This window comes from Acipenser ruthenus, unplaced genomic scaffold (assembly GCF_902713425.1).
Source record: "Acipenser ruthenus unplaced genomic scaffold, fAciRut3.2 maternal haplotype, whole genome shotgun sequence".
In the NCBI taxonomy this organism is placed as follows: Eukaryota; Metazoa; Chordata; class Actinopteri; order Acipenseriformes; family Acipenseridae; genus Acipenser; species Acipenser ruthenus.
Genome location: NW_026708297.1, coordinates 37611 through 56110, shown reverse-complemented (window position 1 = coordinate 56110; position 18500 = coordinate 37611). Strand labels below are relative to the sequence as shown.

Sequence of the window (18500 nt, the reverse complement as noted above, 5' to 3'; positions counted from 1 at the left end):
TTTTATCCGTTCAGACACTGAGGGAGAGCAGAGAGGAGGTGAGAGAGTCTGCATGGAGCTCTACAATGTGTTTATAAACTACAGAGCGCTGTTATATTGTATTATTTTGAAAGGTCCGGGTTGTAGTGTGGTAGGAGCGCGTTGTTTTATCCGTTCAGACACTGAGGGAGAGCAGAGAGGAGGTGAGAGAGTCTGCATGGAGCTCTACAATGTGTTTATAAACTACAGAGCGCTGTTATATTGTATTATTTTGAAAGGTCCGGGTTGTAGTGTGGTAGGAGCGCGTTGTTTTATCCGTTCAGACACTGAGGGAGAGCAGAGAGGAGGTGAGAGAGTCTGCATGGAGCTCTACAATGTGTTTATAAACTACAGAGCGCTGTTATATTGTATTATTTTGAAAGGTCCGGGTTGTAGTGTGGTAGGAGCGCGTTGTTTTATCCGTTCAGACACTGAGGGAGAGCAGAGAGGAGGTGAGAGAGTCTGCATGGAGCTCTACAATGTGTTTATAAACTACAGAGCGCTGTTATATTGTATTATTTTGAAAGGTCCGGGTTGTAGTGTGGTAGGAGCGCGTTGTTTTATCCGTTCAGACACTGAGGGAGAGCAGAGAGGAGGTGAGAGAGTCTGCATGGAGCTCTACAATGTGTTTATAAACTACAGAGCGCTGTTATATTGTATTATTTTGAAAGGTCCGGGTTGTAGTGTGGTAGGAGCGCGTTGTTTTATCCGTTCAGACACTGAGGGAGAGCAGAGAGGAGGTGAGAGAGTCTGCATGGAGCTCTACAATGTGTTTATAAACTACAGAGCGCTGTTATATTGTATTATTTTGAAAGGTCCGGGTTGTAGTGTGGTAGGAGCGCGTTGTTTTATCCGTTCAGACACTGAGGGAGAGCAGAGAGGAGGTGAGAGAGTCTGCATGGAGCTCTACAATGTGTTTATAAACTACAGAGCGCTGTTATATTGTATTATTTTGAAAGGTCCGGGTTGTAGTGTGGTAGGAGCGCGTTGTTTTATCCGTTCAGACACTGAGGGAGAGCAGAGAGGAGGTGAGAGAGTCTGCATGGAGCTCTACAATGTGTTTATAAACTACAGAGCGCTGTTATATTGTATTATTTTGAAAGGTCCGGGTTGTAGTGTGGTAGGAGCGCGTTGTTTTATCCGTTCAGACACTGAGGGAGAGCAGAGAGGAGGTGAGAGAGTCTGCATGGAGCTCTACAATGTGTTTATAAACTACAGAGCGCTGTTATATTGTATTATTTTGAAAGGTCCGGGTTGTAGTGTGGTAGGAGCGCGTTGTTTTATCCGTTCAGACACTGAGGGAGAGCAGAGAGGAGGTGAGAGAGTCTGCATGGAGCTCTACAATGTGTTTATAAACTACAGAGCGCTGTTATATTGTATTATTTTGAAAGGTCCGGGTTGTAGTGTGGTAGGAGCGCGTTGTTTTATCCGTTCAGACACTGAGGGAGAGCAGAGAGGAGGTGAGAGAGTCTGCATGGAGCTCTACAATGTGTTTATAAACTACAGAGCGCTGTTATATTGTATTATTTTGAAAGGTCCGGGTTGTAGTGTGGTAGGAGCGCGTTGTTTTATCCGTTCAGACACTGAGGGAGAGCAGAGAGGAGGTGAGAGAGTCTGCATGGAGCTCTACAATGTGTTTATAAACTACAGAGCGCTGTTATATTGTATTATTTTGAAAGGTCCGGGTTGTAGTGTGGTAGGAGCGCGTTGTTTTATCCGTTCAGACACTGAGGGAGAGCAGAGAGGAGGTGAGAGAGTCTGCATGGAGCTCTACAATGTGTTTATAAACTACAGAGCGCTGTTATATTGTATTATTTTGAAAGGTCCGGGTTGTAGTGTGGTAGGAGCGCGTTGTTTTATCCGTTCAGACACTGAGGGAGAGCAGAGAGGAGGTGAGAGAGTCTGCATGGAGCTCTACAATGTGTTTATAAACTACAGAGCGCTGTTATATTGTATTATTTTGAAAGGTCCGGGTTGTAGTGTGGTAGGAGCGCGTTGTTTTATCCGTTCAGACACTGAGGGAGAGCAGAGAGGAGGTGAGAGAGTCTGCATGGAGCTCTACAATGTGTTTATAAACTACAGAGCGCTGTTATATTGTATTATTTTGAAAGGTCCGGGTTGTAGTGTGGTAGGAGCGCGTTGTTTTATCCGTTCAGACACTGAGGGAGAGCAGAGAGGAGGTGAGAGAGTCTGCATGGAGCTCTACAATGTGTTTATAAACTACAGAGCGCTGTTATATTGTATTATTTTGAAAGGTCCGGGTTGTAGTGTGGTAGGAGCGCGTTGTTTTATCCGTTCAGACACTGAGGGAGAGCAGAGAGGAGGTGAGAGAGTCTGCATGGAGCTCTACAATGTGTTTATAAACTACAGAGCGCTGTTATATTGTATTATTTTGAAAGGTCCGGGTTGTAGTGTGGTAGGAGCGCGTTGTTTTATCCGTTCAGACACTGAGGGAGAGCAGAGAGGAGGTGAGAGAGTCTGCATGGAGCTCTACAATGTGTTTATAAACTACAGAGCGCTGTTATATTGTATTATTTTGAAAGGTCCGGGTTGTAGTGTGGTAGGAGCGCGTTGTTTTATCCGTTCAGACACTGAGGGAGAGCAGAGAGGAGGTGAGAGAGTCTGCATGGAGCTCTACAATGTGTTTATAAACTACAGAGCGCTGTTATATTGTATTATTTTGAAAGGTCCGGGTTGTAGTGTGGTAGGAGCGCGTTGTTTTATCCGTTCAGACACTGAGGGAGAGCAGAGAGGAGGTGAGAGAGTCTGCATGGAGCTCTACAATGTGTTTATAAACTACAGAGCGCTGTTATATTGTATTATTTTGAAAGGTCCGGGTTGTAGTGTGGTAGGAGCGCGTTGTTTTATCCGTTCAGACACTGAGGGAGAGCAGAGAGGAGGTGAGAGAGTCTGCATGGAGCTCTACAATGTGTTTATAAACTACAGAGCGCTGTTATATTGTATTATTTTGAAAGGTCCGGGTTGTAGTGTGGTAGGAGCGCGTTGTTTTTGTGTGTGTGTGTGTTGTATTTGTGAAGCGGCGTGTTTGTTTTTATTCATATCTCTCAGTTGCAGTCTCCGTGCCGCGGGCTCAGTGCTGCTCGAGTGGCGGGTTTCCAGTCAAAATGAACTCGTGTTGAAAACATCTAGCGAGTAAATATTGTCTTTGGCGGTCTGGCTATTTTTGTCGTGCATGTTTTGTTTTGTTTTTTTTTTCTATTCGTGAGACCGCGTGGAACTTAGAAGCTAGCAATCGGGGAAGTTTTTTTTATAAACGAGATCAAATATATTTTCAGTATCAAATGATTGTAAAAGCAGCGCTTTCCAAAACGTTCATACAGTGACTGCCATTTTCACACTTGCATAAACACACATGGAAACCGGCTTTCTGTCCTTCTTAATGAGTTTGAAATCATTTTTAAACATTCTTTCAATGAGGTGTATCTGTGTTGCCTTTACTAGTGTTATTCTGCAGGTATCATTTAAAATATTGAGGGAGACCTCAATTAGGAGGCTGTGTGGTCCAGTGGTTAAAGAAAAGGGCTTGCAAACAGGAGGTCCCCGGTTCAAATTCTACCTCAGCCACTGACTTATTGTGTGACCCTGAGCAAGTCACTTAACCTCCTTGTGCTCCGTCTTTCAGGTGAGACGTAATTGTAAGTGACTCTGCAGCTGATGCATAGTTCACACACCCGAGTCTCTAAGTCACCTTGGATAAAGGCGTCTGCTAAATAAACAAATAATAATAATTTAAAACTTGTGCTGTGGAACGTCACACAGGGTTTTTAATATTGCTAGGGGAAACAAACATGTTTTTATTTTGATGCAGGATATCTGGTACTACACAAGGTTACAATACGGGTTTATAAGCCTTGCTTTCAGACAGTGTTGCACTTCCTTGATCACCTGGGGGGTGAAATTGCCCCCTCCCCTTGAACAGCTTCTTTCACAGTATCTTAAACTGTATTCCTGTAATCTCATAGTACAGTATAAATCTGTGAAAGTGAACTAAAGCACATGTAAAAACATTCTCTGTTCTCCTTGAACTAAACAAACACATTTTCAGATCTGAAGAGAAGAAAGGACACATTCACTGAGGAGACGGTCAGAGCGAGTGACTGGAGCACTAGAGCCGTGCTGCACATCCCACTGACAATACCTGAAGTAAGCGTCTCTCTCTCTATTCATTCAACTTCAATCAGCTTCATACTGGCTCTATATTGTCTCATTGTAACTGAGTGTGTCGGAGCAGTCAGTGTGTTCCTTGTGTTGTCTCATTGTAACTGAGTGTGTCAGAGCAGTCAGTGTGTTCCTTGTATTGTCTCATTGTAACTGAGTGTGTCAGAGCAGTCAGTGTGTTCCTTGTATTGTCTCATTGTAACTGAGTGTGTCAGAGCAGTCAGTGTGTTCCTTGTATTGTCTCATTGTAACTGAGTGTGTCAGAGCAGTCAATGTGTTCCTTGTATTGTCTCATTGTAACTGAGTGTGTCGGAGCACTCAATGTGTTCCTTGTATTGTCTCATTGTAACTGAGTGTGTCGGAGCACTCAATGTGTTCCTTGTATTGTCTCATTGTAACCGAGTGTGTCGGAGCACTCAATGTGTTCCTTGTATTGTCTCATTGTAACTGAGTGTGTCAGAGCAGTCAGTGTGTTTCTGGGCAGGATTGTAATTGTGTGCAATGCTTTGTTTATTATCGTGACATTGTTGCTTAATATCACAGAAAGAAACGTATCTGAAAGGCTAAGAGTTTAGCAAAAGAATGCGCGTTACAGTACAATTAATCTGTTATTTTCACAGATTAAAAAGGGCAGTTCACTTGCTTTTAAATTCATTTTTCAGTAGATCTCTTTTCCATGACTCATTTGCAACTGTTTAAGTGAACTGTTTAAGTTTATTGCTGTACACACAGAGGTGCCTCAAATCAATACTATGCAAGTTATTGCTCTGCACACAGAGGTGCCCTCAAATCAATACTATGCAAGTTATTGCTGTACACACAGAGGTGCCTCAATTCAATACCATGCAAGTTATTGCTCTGCACACAGAGGTGCCTCAAATCAATACTATGCAAGTTATTGCTCTGCACACAGAGGTGCCTCAAATCAATACTATGCAAGTTATTGCTCTGCACACAGAGGTGCCTCAAATCAATACTATGCAAGTAATTGCTCTGCACACAGAGGTGCCTCAAATCAATACTATGCAAGTTATTGCTCTGTACACAGAGGTGTCCTCAAATCAGTAATTGCAGTAACATTCTAAACAATTAGCCTTGTTTTTAATCAGTAAAAACATTATAAGGACAATTCCATGAAAAAGTGCCATGGCCATGAAAAAAAAAAGTTGCATTTGTCAAAAACATCTCTCCCTGTATTTGTGCTAAAGGGTTTATATCAATGCAGGCTGTATTATTATTGTTCTGCTTGTGCCTTTACTTTACAGGCATTTAAAATTACTGTTAAAAAAGCAACATTTTCAGAAGTCTGCCTTCCATACACTTTAGATATCAATGGTAGGATACATGTTTTAGTCACACATTTGTAAATAAGTCACATTTTGACTCTATGGGAATATAATACCAAGTTATTAATAATATTTTAGTGATTCAAAATAATGGTGTTTAAATAAAACCAAATGTCACAGCCATCACATTTTTTTGGTTTCTATAAAAGTTGTATACTACATTATATTTTGTTCAAACTTTCTCTGCAAAGCTAACTTTTTAAAATGTATGTTCTGGAATACAATTGTTGACCTCCTTTCTTAATAGTAAGTGCCGAGATTAGCGTCATGGACGTGACAGTTCTGGACGTGACTGGTAGTAAGCTTGATGAGATTGCAGAGTAATCCCATGTCTTATCATGCACAAGCTAAATATGAATTGAAATCACTGAAGGGCATCAGAGCACATTGTCATGAGACCATATAAACAGATCTCAAGACCAAACAACCATGTCGCTCATCTTAATGGGGATTAAAGTGTTTTCTGTCATCTGCTGGTCTTACATTTTTCTGTTCATGTTAACGCTCCTCCTTATTAAAATGTCCAGCACTGTGCAGTGCCACTAGTTAAAATGACTGTGATAGTGGCAATGTGCTGAAAGCACGTGTACCCTACACACAAGGGCTACTTTGAAATGTTCTATAGTTTTCATTGATTTAAGATCGCCCAAATACACGTACGTTTAAACTGCAGTCTCATCGTGTTAGTTCAGTCACTTCATTCAAAGCACTTGCGTTTCACTTTGCATCACATTATTATAACCATTCAGGACGCACTTCAAGAAGCTTTTATTTCTTATTTCTGTGCCAGTTTACATGTTTTTATTTAATAATAGGAGTGCTCTGATAATCGGGAGCCTGTCTGCATGGCACCGATAAGAGGGAATAAAAACACACACAATCGGCTATCTGCAGTGTGTGTTATCTTAGCCGATAATGTACACCCATATACATGATTGAATTTCATCCAGCACAGAATTTAATGTTTGCTCAGGCGCGCTTTCTCATGATGCAAGAACACTGAGACACTCATTTTCCCAGTGCTGTGTATCGTGTGATCACCCTGCATTAAAGAAGTCTCTAAAGAGCCGTGTTTTGGATTTTTTTTTTATATTTGAAGACAACAATAGGATAGCGCATTGTGTGCAGAACAGACTTGATGTTACATTAAATCCAACGATGAACTGTGAGTTGAATATTATTCTGATACTTAAAAAAAAAAATAGGTTGAATCCTAAATAACACTGATGGTTTAAATTCTTATTATTTGTAATTGTGTATCTTGCTCAGTCTCATTGGGTGCGTGTGTATTCGGCAGCATTTTGAAGCTGTAATTGATTACTGTGCCGTCTTGTTTAGTAACTAATTCAAGTTTGACTGAATTTTGTAAGCAGATATTTTCATGACATCTCTTTGTTTTTGATGAAGTGAACAGTTGAAGCTGTGCTGCATTTTGAAGCAGTGTGAGCTTACAATAAGAATGGAACGGCCGCTGTTGTAGTTCACATTGCCAGACTGTTTCTTTTCTACTGTACAGTACAGGTGGAGGTTATGATACGCAATGCTAGACAGCAAGTGGCTATACAAGTTCATGTCACATTATAGATGTTTTTTCTGCAGCATTGTTTTCACTTGTACAAATGCAAAGTGTTATTTTTGTGTGACTGTTGTAAAACAAATGTATAAATTGCTGTCCAGCACACAGTATAATACTTTGTTATTCTTTGTATTCATTTTCTGAAGTAAATGCAACACGTAAACAATACCTGTTCATTTTTGTCATAAATACAACAAGTAAGGCCAAATAAAAATAATTCAAGTGTAGTTTGGCTTACGCTGGAAGAAACAATAGGTGATTGATTTATTTTTATTTCCCGAGTAAGCAGTGTGAGCTGGTAAAAGTGGCAAGTCCTATTTTATTTTCATTAGTTACACTGTCATCTCGCTTCATTCTCCCATCATCTCCCCTTTCTCCACCTCACAGCTGGCTCAGTCTCATTTTGAGGGTGCATCTTCATTGATAGACTTTCCGCCTGCCTTGTTTTATGCTAAAGGAGTGAAACCACTGAGACTAAAATATAGCAGCAGCATTACTGCGGCACTTCATGACTGTCACTACATTCTTATCAACACTGAATGTTTTGCCATAAAACTTCTGCTGTAAATAAAGTAATTTTTATAGTAGAGGGGGGGAGAAGAAAAGAGAGATGAGTCTCCTATTAAAAATAACACATCTGCAATAATTGTAATCTTGATGGCATCCAGAAAATACCTTAACAGATGTGGCGAAGAATTAACAAAGTTAAGTGAAGCAACATAAGTTGAGTTTTTTTTGTGCATTTTCAAATTAACATTAAACTGCATGAATTTCACTTTGCATGTCTGGCTTAAAGGGTACAGAAGGACCTTTTTATTTTATTGTGTTCCCATGTGTTGCTACAACTCTTTACATAAGGTGTGTGTTTATTTTTTTTTTACATTTCAACCATTTTTTTAAACTTTTAAATTGCATTCCCTGCCTCAAGATGGCTTCCCATGTACCTACATGGACCTCTCAGAACTACATTTCCCATCATCATCCTCCTGCTCACATATGTAACTCAGATGGATTTACCAGTGAGCAGGAGGATGATGGGAAATGTAGTTCTAAGAGGTTCATGTGGATACATACACACACCTTACGTAAACAGTTGTAGCAACACATGGGAACATGAAACACAATCAAATTAAAAAGGTCCTTATGTACCCTTTAACATCAGTAGCAGTTTTCTGTTATGAACCCCTGATTATTAATATTATTATGGTATATGTGTTTAGACACTAAGCAGCTTTTGTTCAAAGAGTGCATCCTTGTTTATCTCATAGAAACATGTTTTGCAGTGATGTATCTGCAAGTAACATTAATATCTCAAAACTGTCATACAATTTTGACAAATGAAGAATGTGTGATTAACTGGGTCAAAGTGAAATAGTATTCAAATACAGTAAAATATAGCAAATCTGAGCATCAGTAAGTTGATGCCTCTGTGATTTCCCAGCACGGTACTGGCACTGCAGAATACTGCCTGCTGATCTGAATCAAAGCATTCAACACGCCCGCAGCAGGCAGAACTAACTTTGTTGCTGGTATTTAATAAATTGTTCCTGTTTTCAAAGACGCTGCTCCCTTAGGTGTTGGGATTGCAATGTTTTACTGTGTTCTGTAGTTTAATGTGTATCTTTTTGTAAATAGCCCCAACATTTAATCTCAACCTTGTGGGATAAGCCATTACAAAGAAACATTTTCAAGAATAATGTCTACACATAAGCGTGTTACTGAGTTCTGAAAATGTGCTCACAATGATTTCATTTCCTGCAAAGGGTGAAAGCGCTGTTGTAATATTTCTGTAAGTTTCAGTAGTTGGACGTGTATAAAAGTAGCTGACAGCAGTTACATGGACATTAAAATCGTGATATAATAATACATTGTATTGCTCGGGAATTTACAAATAAATTACCTACCTGCTTGAAAAATCATATTGTTGGATGGGAAAATGTTTATTTGCATGTAAATCATTATATTATGTGAAGAAGTTTTAGGTTACCAATAATCAGTATAATAATTAATAGTAGAAGATGCTGAACTGGAAATGCTGCCAATCTGTCTGCGGGGTAGATTGTCTATGGAGGGTTTCCAGCCCAGAATAAAGAAAAGGAGACTCTCGCTCTCTAAACTAGGAGGGCTATCCTTGACTGTTCTTGAGAAATGTTATTTAACTGCAAGGCTATATTAGGTGCAATACCGGATTTTCAAAAATGTTAATGCTGGATGTATCCACATGAACCATTTGGAAAACAATCTATTCACTCCTAACTGGTGCCAAAAAAGAGCCTCTAGAAATCGTTCATATATGAACAATGATGTCATGGTGATGGTAGACGCCCATTTTAAGCCTTTTAAACAACCATTGGTTGCTTACCAAATGACTGACATCTCCAAAGGCTCCAAACAAAAGTAAAGTTCGATAGACAGAAAGCTAGATGAGTGAGTTGTTGTTTTTTTCTTTTTTTTCTCTGTCAGGAGATTCAGCGATCACAAGTACAAGCTTACCAGAAATCATACTAAATATTCATAGGATAAACATCAGAGATGACTGTCCAATCAAAATGCATGTCAGTAAAGCCCCAGGCCATTAGAAATACCTTTTATTATGAGGTGCAGCATTTCAGTATCTTTGGTTTCGGTAGTACGCACCCGTCAAACAATTTGGTGAAAATGATTCTGATACACAAGCTGAAAGTCACGTTCTGTCAGTCAGACCTCAAACAGGTAGAATGTTCACCGGAGCAGAAGGGTTAAAAGCAGCAGGAGATGGTGCCTCCCTTCCAAATCGAGGCAGATCATTCCACACCTGTGGGGCACTGAAGCTGAACGCTCTGCCACCTGCCTGCTTTCTCTGTGTCCATGGAATACTTGTCATGGGCAAGAAAATACATGGGAGTTACTGTTTACATTTCCATGCAAGAAGAATTGTCAGACTGATGTGCAAATAAAGACAATAACACCTGTTTCTTGAAACATCAGATTTGCATGTTTTCAATGCTCCGCTCCATTTCTGATGACAGAATGAAATCTTAATTGGCACGGAATGACCACCTTGCAGTAGAAACACACAAGTGACTCAAATGACAGGCTTGCTGTTGATTTAAACACTTCTGCCTCTGTGTCCTGGGAGGGGTAATGTCTTCAAGCATGGAGTGGTTGATACAGTTCAGGGGCTATGTGCGCGCATACGGGTCAAAGCCAGCCTAGTTCTGTGCTCAGGTGTAAACTGGGGGCTCAATTATACAAATCTTTCAATCTCATCAAACCTGCCAGTTCAGGTCCAAGTCCTAAGAGTAAACACACCAATAGAGAACAGATTGTAACACTTAAATGTTATTTTCTGCTTCCAGGACTGTCTTATCCAGGTGAAAGCCAAGGAAAAAGATTACATTAAACAGGAGATGCCTGTCCACTTTAAAGAAGAGACTGAACTGGAGCCTGTCCACATTAAAGAAGAGACCGAACTGGAGCCTGTCCACATTAAAGAAGAGACCGAACTGGAGCCTGTCCACATTAAAGACGAGACCGAACTGGAGCCTGTTCACATTAAAGAAGAGACTGAACTGGAGCCTGTCCACATTAAAGAAGAGACTGAACTGGAGCCTGTCCACATGAAAGAAGAGACTGAACTGGAGCCTGTCCACATTAAATTAGAAAAGATTGAACTGCAGCCTGTCCACATTGATGAAGAGACTGAACTGGAGCATGTCCACATGAAAGAAGAGACTGAACTGGAGCCTGTCCACATTAAATTAGAAAAGATTGAACTGCAGCCTGTCCACATTGAAGAAGAATCTATTGACTTGTTTAAGGATTCAGAAAACATATCCCAGCCACAGATATCACAGCAATGTACTGAATGTGAGAAGAGCTTCAGTTCATTAGGATACCTAAAAATACACCAGAGAATTCACACTGGAGGGAAGCCATATCACTGTGCTGACTGTGGGAAGAGCTTCCGTCAGTTAGGAAACCTAAAAAGACACCAGAGAATTCACACTGGAGAGAAGCCGTATTACTGTTTTGAATGTGGGGAGAGATTCAATGAGTCAGGAAACCTAAAAACACACTTGCGAATTCACACTGGAGAGAAGCCGTATCACTGTTCTGACTGTGAGAAGAGCTTTCGTCAGTTAGGAGACCTAAAAAGACACCAGAGAATTCACACTGGAGAGAAGCCGTATTACTGTTTTGAATGTGGGGAGAGATTCAATGAGTCAGGAAACCTAAAAACACACTTGCGAATTCACACTGGAGAGAAGCCGTATCAGTGCTCTGACTGTGAGAAGAGCTTCCGTCGGTTAGGAGCCCTAGAAAGACACCAGAGAATTCACACTGGAGGGAAGCCGTATCACTGTGCTGACTGTGGGAAGAGCTTCAGTCAGTTAGGAAACCTAAAAACACGCTTGCGAATTCACACTGGAGAGAAGCCGTATCACTGTTCTGACTGTGAGAAGAGCTTCTGTCAGTTAGGAGACCTAAAAAGACACCAGCGAATTCACACTGGAGCCAGCCTCCCTCCCTCCCAGTCCCTCACCTCTCCACCCTGCTTGTTTGAGTGCGTGGAGAGCTGTCTGATTCCTTGTCTCTCTCTCACCCTGCAATAAATGAAGGGGGTCCCCAGGAGTGAGAGCCAGCATGATCCAGAGACACTGAGAAGGGGAGCGTGTCAAACTCAAGGAGACAGACCCATTCTGCAGTGTGGAGTAGTGGTTAGGGCGCTGGACTCTTGACCAGAGGGTCGTGGGTTCAATCCCAGGTGGTGGACACTGCTGCTGTACCCTTGAGCAAGGTACTTTACCTAGATTGCTCCAGTAAAAACCCAACTGTATAAATGGGTAATTGTATGTAAAAATGTGATATCTTGTAACAATTGTAAGTCGCCCTGGATAAGGGCGTCTGCTAAGAAATAAATAATAATAATTCTTTCAGAATGAACTGAAGAACCCTGGGATTCAGCTCCACTCCTGCCCCTGAATTAAAAATGAATCTCGCTCATCATGCTGTGGATTTAAGACAGTTACAGGGTCATTCTACTTATATGTGTGATATGAACCCAACACATTAAGCTGCCAATAACATACATCATTTTTAATGTAATTTGATGTATTTGAGCTGCAAATGGCATTACTGTACCAGTGTGGGTGAGTACAGCATAAGATAAAGGATTGAATTGTTTAAAATAAATGAAAACTAAGAATATCTTCATGGGTGTGGCAGCAATGTGTGCTTCATCTAACTAGAATGGCCTCTAAGCTATTGCACCAGTGCAAACACAAGCTGTGAAGCAATGTTGTGCTTTTTAATTATGTGTTTTATTTCAAGTGGTGCAAACCTTGCACTGCAGCAAATGCTGTGTTGGTTTTGAATGAATTTGAATAAAAATGTGTATATCCAATTATTATGACGTCCCCACAGTAGTAGAGCTGTATAAATATACTGTAAAACATGAAAGGTTTGCAAGCAAACTATTTGAACATTTTGCATGTGTTAAAAATCTGCAGAACCTACATGCTGCAACATTACCATTATTACTACATTCATAGTTTGTAAAGTTTATGAATAATTGATCGAAACAATCTGCAGGATGAAGTTGCCTCAGACTGTTTGACAGTAACAGAGCTGGTGCTTTTGTGGAATCACCATTAGCTGTTTATTCCCTTTGGGTAAAATATGGCTTGTTTGCTTGTATTTTTTATTAGTATGCTATCATTAGAATGACCTTACAGTACATATTAAGGCAAGCTTAGCTATTTAGAGAGAGTTTCATTGAGTTTGAGATCCTGTGCGTTTTCCATTGTCTCTGTATATAAAGGGTGTGTGAGAAATTCCTAGTTGTAATTGAATGTTCTTTGTAAAATTACATTTCAAATCTTAAACTGAGACTTCAGATGCTGGGATGTTAATTAAGTTTGTCTTCCTTCCCCATAACGTTCTCTAGATCTACTTCAAAGGACTAGATATTAGTAACAGGGTGGTAAAGATTTCCATTGGAGAATAGTTTAGATTCCCTGCTGTGCTGCCCTGCCTGTCTGGTATAAACAAACAGAGCTGATTCTTATCTTTAAATTAAGACTGTCTGAAAGCAAATACACAACTTTCTTAAGAAGTGTGACACCTGGTGGACACGAGCTGTCATCACTCTCCCATGAAATGAATTATCATGAAACACTGAACATTAATGTGAATATAATTCCTAATTTCCTTATCTAAAAGTGAATTGAAAAAAAAAGCCTTTACGGGGGTATAATATTAACTTGTTTTAACAATCTCTGGGTTTTAGATTTACTAAAACTATTAGATTGAAATGTAACAGAAGTAAAACTTACTGATCAATTGGTTTTATTATTTCAATTACTAATCTTGCACATGCAAGTTTAAGAGTTGTTTAAGTGTGTTTTCCCAATAAAATTGAAAGGTTTATTGCATTTAAATAAGTTTAAAGTGAAAATAATTCTTAAATTGTTTTACTTTAATTGTTGTATAACGTGTTTTTCCTTCTATGATCAATATAACTAAAGTTAGAACAGAATGAAGTTTCATTCTACATCTTACGAATCCTGTTCTATCTCTCTGCATGGTGGAGGGGGAGCTACCTGTGTTAATGACACACATTGCTGTGTAAAAGTTAGCGTCATTCAAACTGTAAGCCAATGCAAGGACTGATTTCAGTCAGGGATTCGCTTCCTGTTTTACCTGGAAGGGATTGGATCACCAAAGTAAACTCCTCTTGGGCGCTATATTTAAATAAAAACAAGCGTGAGCTTCTTTATCTTTGATTTGAATGGGGCTCCATTCGAAGCACTGTAATGCAGACATCCTCCCTAGATATCGACTCCACATCCAACTGAGGCTCTGTTACAGAGAAGACCAACTGCAGCTCTGTTACAGAGAAGACCAACTGCAGCTCTGTTACAGAGAAGACCAACCGCAGCTCTGTGTTACAGAGAAGACCAACCGCAGCTCTGTGTTACAGAGAAGACCAACCGCAGCTCTGTGTTACAGAGAAGACCAACCGCAGCTCTGTGTTACAGAGAAGACCAACCGCAGCTCTGTGTTACAGAGAAGACCAACCGCAGCTCTGTGTTACAGAGAAGACCAACCGCAGCTCTGTGTTACAGAGAAGACCAACCGCAGCTCTGTGTTACAGAGAAGACCAACCGCAGCTCTGTGTTACAGAGAAGACCAACTGCAGCTCTGTTACAGAGAAGACCAACCGCAGCTCTGTGTTACAGAGAAGACCAACCGCAGCTCTGTGTTACAGAGAAGACCAACCGCAGCTCTGTGTTACAGAGAAGACCAACCGCAGCTCTGTGTTACAGAGAAGACCAACCGCAGCTCTGTGTTACAGAGAAGACCAACCGCAGCTCTGTGTTACAGAGAAGACCAACCGCAGCTCTGTGTTACAGAGAAGACCAACCGCAGCTCTGTGTTACAGAGAAGACCAACCGCAGCTCTGTGTTACAGAGAAGACCAACCGCAGCTCTGTGTTACAGAGAAGACCAACCGCAGCTCTGTGTTACAGAGAAGACCAACCGCAGCTCTGTGTTACAGAGAAGACCAACCGCAGCTCTGTGTTACAGAGAAGACCAACCGCAGCTCTGTGTTACAGAGAAGACCAACCGCAGCTCTGTGTTACAGAGAAGACCAACCGCAGCTCTGTGTTACAGAGAAGACCAACTGCAGCTCTGTGTGTTAGAGAAGACCAACTTCATTCCAACGATCACATCTCCAGAATAAGTATTATATCACAGACTTTAGGTTTCAAGTAAAATACCATATTTGTATAGGAAATATCTACATGGAAACAGAAGGAAAAAACAGTCAATACAATGTAACACATTGCTAAGATTAAAAATACAAACAATTCGACTTTGAACAACTGAAACAAGATAAGACTTTAACTGATCTCATGATATTGTGTGCATTTGAAAACAACAACTATGAATATCAGAACCATTTAAACATTGATGGAATTTATCTAGTTGTGAAGTAACTCTAGATTCCAACTTAATACTAAAGGCAATTGAAACTGCTTCCGAATCTTCATTGCAACCCACACAACAGACTCTGCTGAACACAGTCACTGTATGTAATGTGTATGAGTCCTGCGTGCACGTAACCATACGGGAGCCTGCGTGCTTATGAAAATGTGTGTTGAAATGTGTTACTTTTAATGTTAGTTTATTGACTTAGTTATTTGACTGGTTAACCTCTCTTGATATTGAAACTGGAAGGCATGTTTTTATAACTTTAGACTCATTTATTTTCTATTTTGTTCTATTTAAATAATCTTTTTGATGTATTTATATACTGCAGCTACCAGCATCCGCTCTAACCGAGGAGTTTAAGTGCACCAAGGTCAGACTGGAAATGACATTAGTAGAGTCACGCGACAAATGCGTAAGGGAGGCAGCACCTGTGCTGAAAACTGGAAGAAAGTGGGCGGCAAAGAAAGCTGTAAAACAAAATGTTTCTGGTAAAAGATGTACGCCGTTACTGTGGGTAACGGCGTCTGTGTCCTCAGAAGGCTCTGATTATATTACGATTAGTGTCAGGATCATATAACAAGTACTGCATTATTACAAATTGAGCAGAAACTGCATTTTTGTTTTAAGTAAATAAAAAGTTGAAAAATGGTGAAAAGCTTTAAAATTGCATCGCTGCTGCTGCAAATAATAGGGTTAACACCTAAAACGAGTGTGTCCTCAGAATTAGCATGTGCCTTGTTTTATGGTCATTCCTTACTCAGCAATGCGACCATAGCTTCACTCTAATATGAAATCCATTTAATGTAAATCAAAATGTTTCTGGTAAAAGATGTACGATTCTTAACTCCAGAGTAATTCATTTTCAAAGACAGCCTAAAACTATTGTAATTATTGCTATAGAAGTACCAGTTCTTTTGGATCAAAATACGGTTACTGACAGGCTTGTGGACTGAGGCAGTACTGAAACTTTCAGTTCATTATTATGAAAACAATAAATAAAAAATGGGTGTATACTACAGCCGGTAGATGATGGTGTCAAGTGTTTTTAAAAAAATACTATTTGCAAAATAGTATTTACTCATTCCTATTTAAAATACATGTCTGGCAACCTATTTTCTATTTGTATTTTAAATAAATATGGAGACCAATGTTTTGTATTTAAAGTGTTTCCGAGACTATTTTGCCCATCCTTGGCATTCAGCTGTTAACTGTAAGGTTGGTTTCGAGACAGATTGTCTTTCCGGGCAGCCTTCTCAATAGAGTCCAAGCTTCCGATTTCATTTGCAGTCATGAAGGGTGCGGTGGCCAAGTGGTAAGGCGTCGGTCTCGTAAACCGAAGATCACGGGTTCAATCCCCGTCCGTACCTTGTTGCTGTCTTTAAAACACTATTTGTTACTTGTTTGTACCTTTGCAGCTGAAAAGAAAAATTCTATAATGCAACTTGTATTTTAATTTAAATAAAAAAGGGGGTATTCGGATTTGAACCTGGGATCTCTTGATCAGCAGTCAAATGCTCTACCGCTGAGCTATACCCCGACTCCAACAACACCATTTCCTATCAAGCACAACCAACGGTGCCGAGCTGTCAGTTTCAGGAATGCAACCTGTCAAGGCGCGTGATTTTTTACCTCGTATCCCGCAGAAAATTCCTGTGGCGCAATTGGTCAGTGTGTTTGGCTCTTAACCCTTTAAGGACCGAGATTGTGTCAACACCACATCATACTGAAATTTCAAATTGAAAGCCACAGCTTGCCTTGCCAGACGGCTTTGACAGATTATTTAAGAGAAGCTATAACGTTCCCCAGAGTGTCCTGAAAACAAGGACACCCATTCCAAGATGAGACTGTAACAAATTGATGTTTAGTGCATTGTTATAGGAAGAGAGTCAAATACAGCCAAAAAAACGCTTGGTCCTTAAATAGTTTAGCAAACGGTTGGTTTCTTGTGTAGCAGGTCTTTATATACATATAGCTACATTTATGTTAATAATTTGACTACGCCACCTTGTGTTTATTGAGGACAAGGACGTCGAGTGGTTGGTTCCCACACAAACTCTTTTATCCAGGAGAAACCAAGCAATCATATACCAAAAATAATCTTTACAAGTTTTTATTAGTAATTGTTTTAAAAATCTCAAGCACATTAACAATAATGTAAACCATATAACAATGCCACCTTCACTTCACAGTCTAATAACTGTCTAGTAGATTATATATATATATATATATATATAAGGATAATACAATAAAACAAACTCTAAATCTATCAGTTTCATATAGTGAAGTTAATTAAACTAATTACCACAGATTATATGATTGCAGTTTATATCAAGTACTTGGATCTATCAGTTTCTTATAGTAAAGTTAATTAGCCAGTTCAGCAATTCTGTTCTTTTGTGATACATACAAAGTAGACAACAACGTCAGCAGTTGAATGGTCTCGTTACAAACTACATTACATTTATAAAGTACACGGTACCAATTTCCACCCCAATCTATTTAAAATGAATATATAAAACAGCTGCGTGCACGCCAGAATAAAATATAATATAACAAATAAACACAGAGGACTCCTTGCTGCAGGAGCGGCACAGCTATCAAATAAAGCACACAACGTTAACAATAAACTAAGAGGCTCCCTGACCGGGGAACCCCAGCACGCTGCACCCCGTGTTGGAAATGATCCCCTCCCGGTCACACACAGCCTTCCTGGTGTGCGACACGAAGTTATAAAGTCTCTCCGCGTTCCAGCTCCAGTCTGCAGCGCGGAATCTCCTTCACAAGTCCGGCTCTCCCTCTCACAATATTCCTCCGCATTTATAAAGGCAGGAGATGATTGGCAGGGCGGGGAGATCAAGCAGCGAGCCGCTGGCAAGCAGAGCCGTGGAACGGGAGACGCGGTTGCTAAGCAACAGGGGGGGGGGGAGTTTCGCTCGTATAGTTCCATAGAGGAAAGAGAGAAAGTAGTTTAGGGGGGTCCAGTGAAGCAAATCCATCAAACCACACTCGAGATGAGAAATAATAATAAAGAGCTGAACAACAAAACACACATTTATATAAATAAATCAATAACAAGTGACACTAAAACAGGAGGAGTGGCAAACACTGTTGCAGCAGCAAAGGTCCTTCAAAATGATCTCGACAGCATTCAGAACTGGGCAGACACATGGCAAATGACATTTAATAGAGGAAAGTGGAAGGTGCTGCACGCAGGCAATACATTTCTCCCCCCTTCCTTTCTATATTGGTTAATTGTGGGCTCTAGTTTTTTATTTAACATTGCTGAGTCCCTTGTCCCTGTGGATTGCAACCACAATGTAGAAACATCTAGAGAATGGATGGGAATGGGCAATAAACATCACTGCTGTTTCTCTTAAAGCGTGTTTATTTATTTCTAATACT

The 18500-nt window shown here is 40.2% G+C and overlaps 1 protein-coding gene and 1 non-coding gene across 2 annotated transcripts; both read left to right on the top strand.

The window, feature by feature from the left end:
- Positions 1-2972: 2972 nt before the first annotated feature.
- LOC131730545 (zinc finger protein OZF-like) lies at positions 2973-13245 on the top strand. The gene is made up of 2 exons (XM_059020681.1): positions 2973-4182; positions 10458-13245. Exon 2 carries the CDS (start codon positions 10509-10511, stop codon positions 11712-11714), a length of 1206 nt encoding a protein of 401 aa, XP_058876664.1. The 5' UTR covers positions 2973-4182; positions 10458-10508; the 3' UTR covers positions 11715-13245.
- Positions 13246-16393: 3148 nt separating this feature from the next.
- trnat-cgu (transfer RNA threonine (anticodon CGU)) lies at positions 16394-16465 on the top strand. The gene has a single exon. It is a non-coding gene; the product is annotated as a tRNA-Thr (tRNA).
- The last annotated feature ends 2035 nt before the right edge of the window (positions 16466-18500 follow it).

Excerpts from the sequence above, each read along its gene's own strand:
- LOC131730545 (XM_059020681.1), top strand. The coding sequence starts at position 10,509 with ATGCCTGTCCACTTTAAAGAAGAGACTGAACTGGAGCCTGTCCACATT.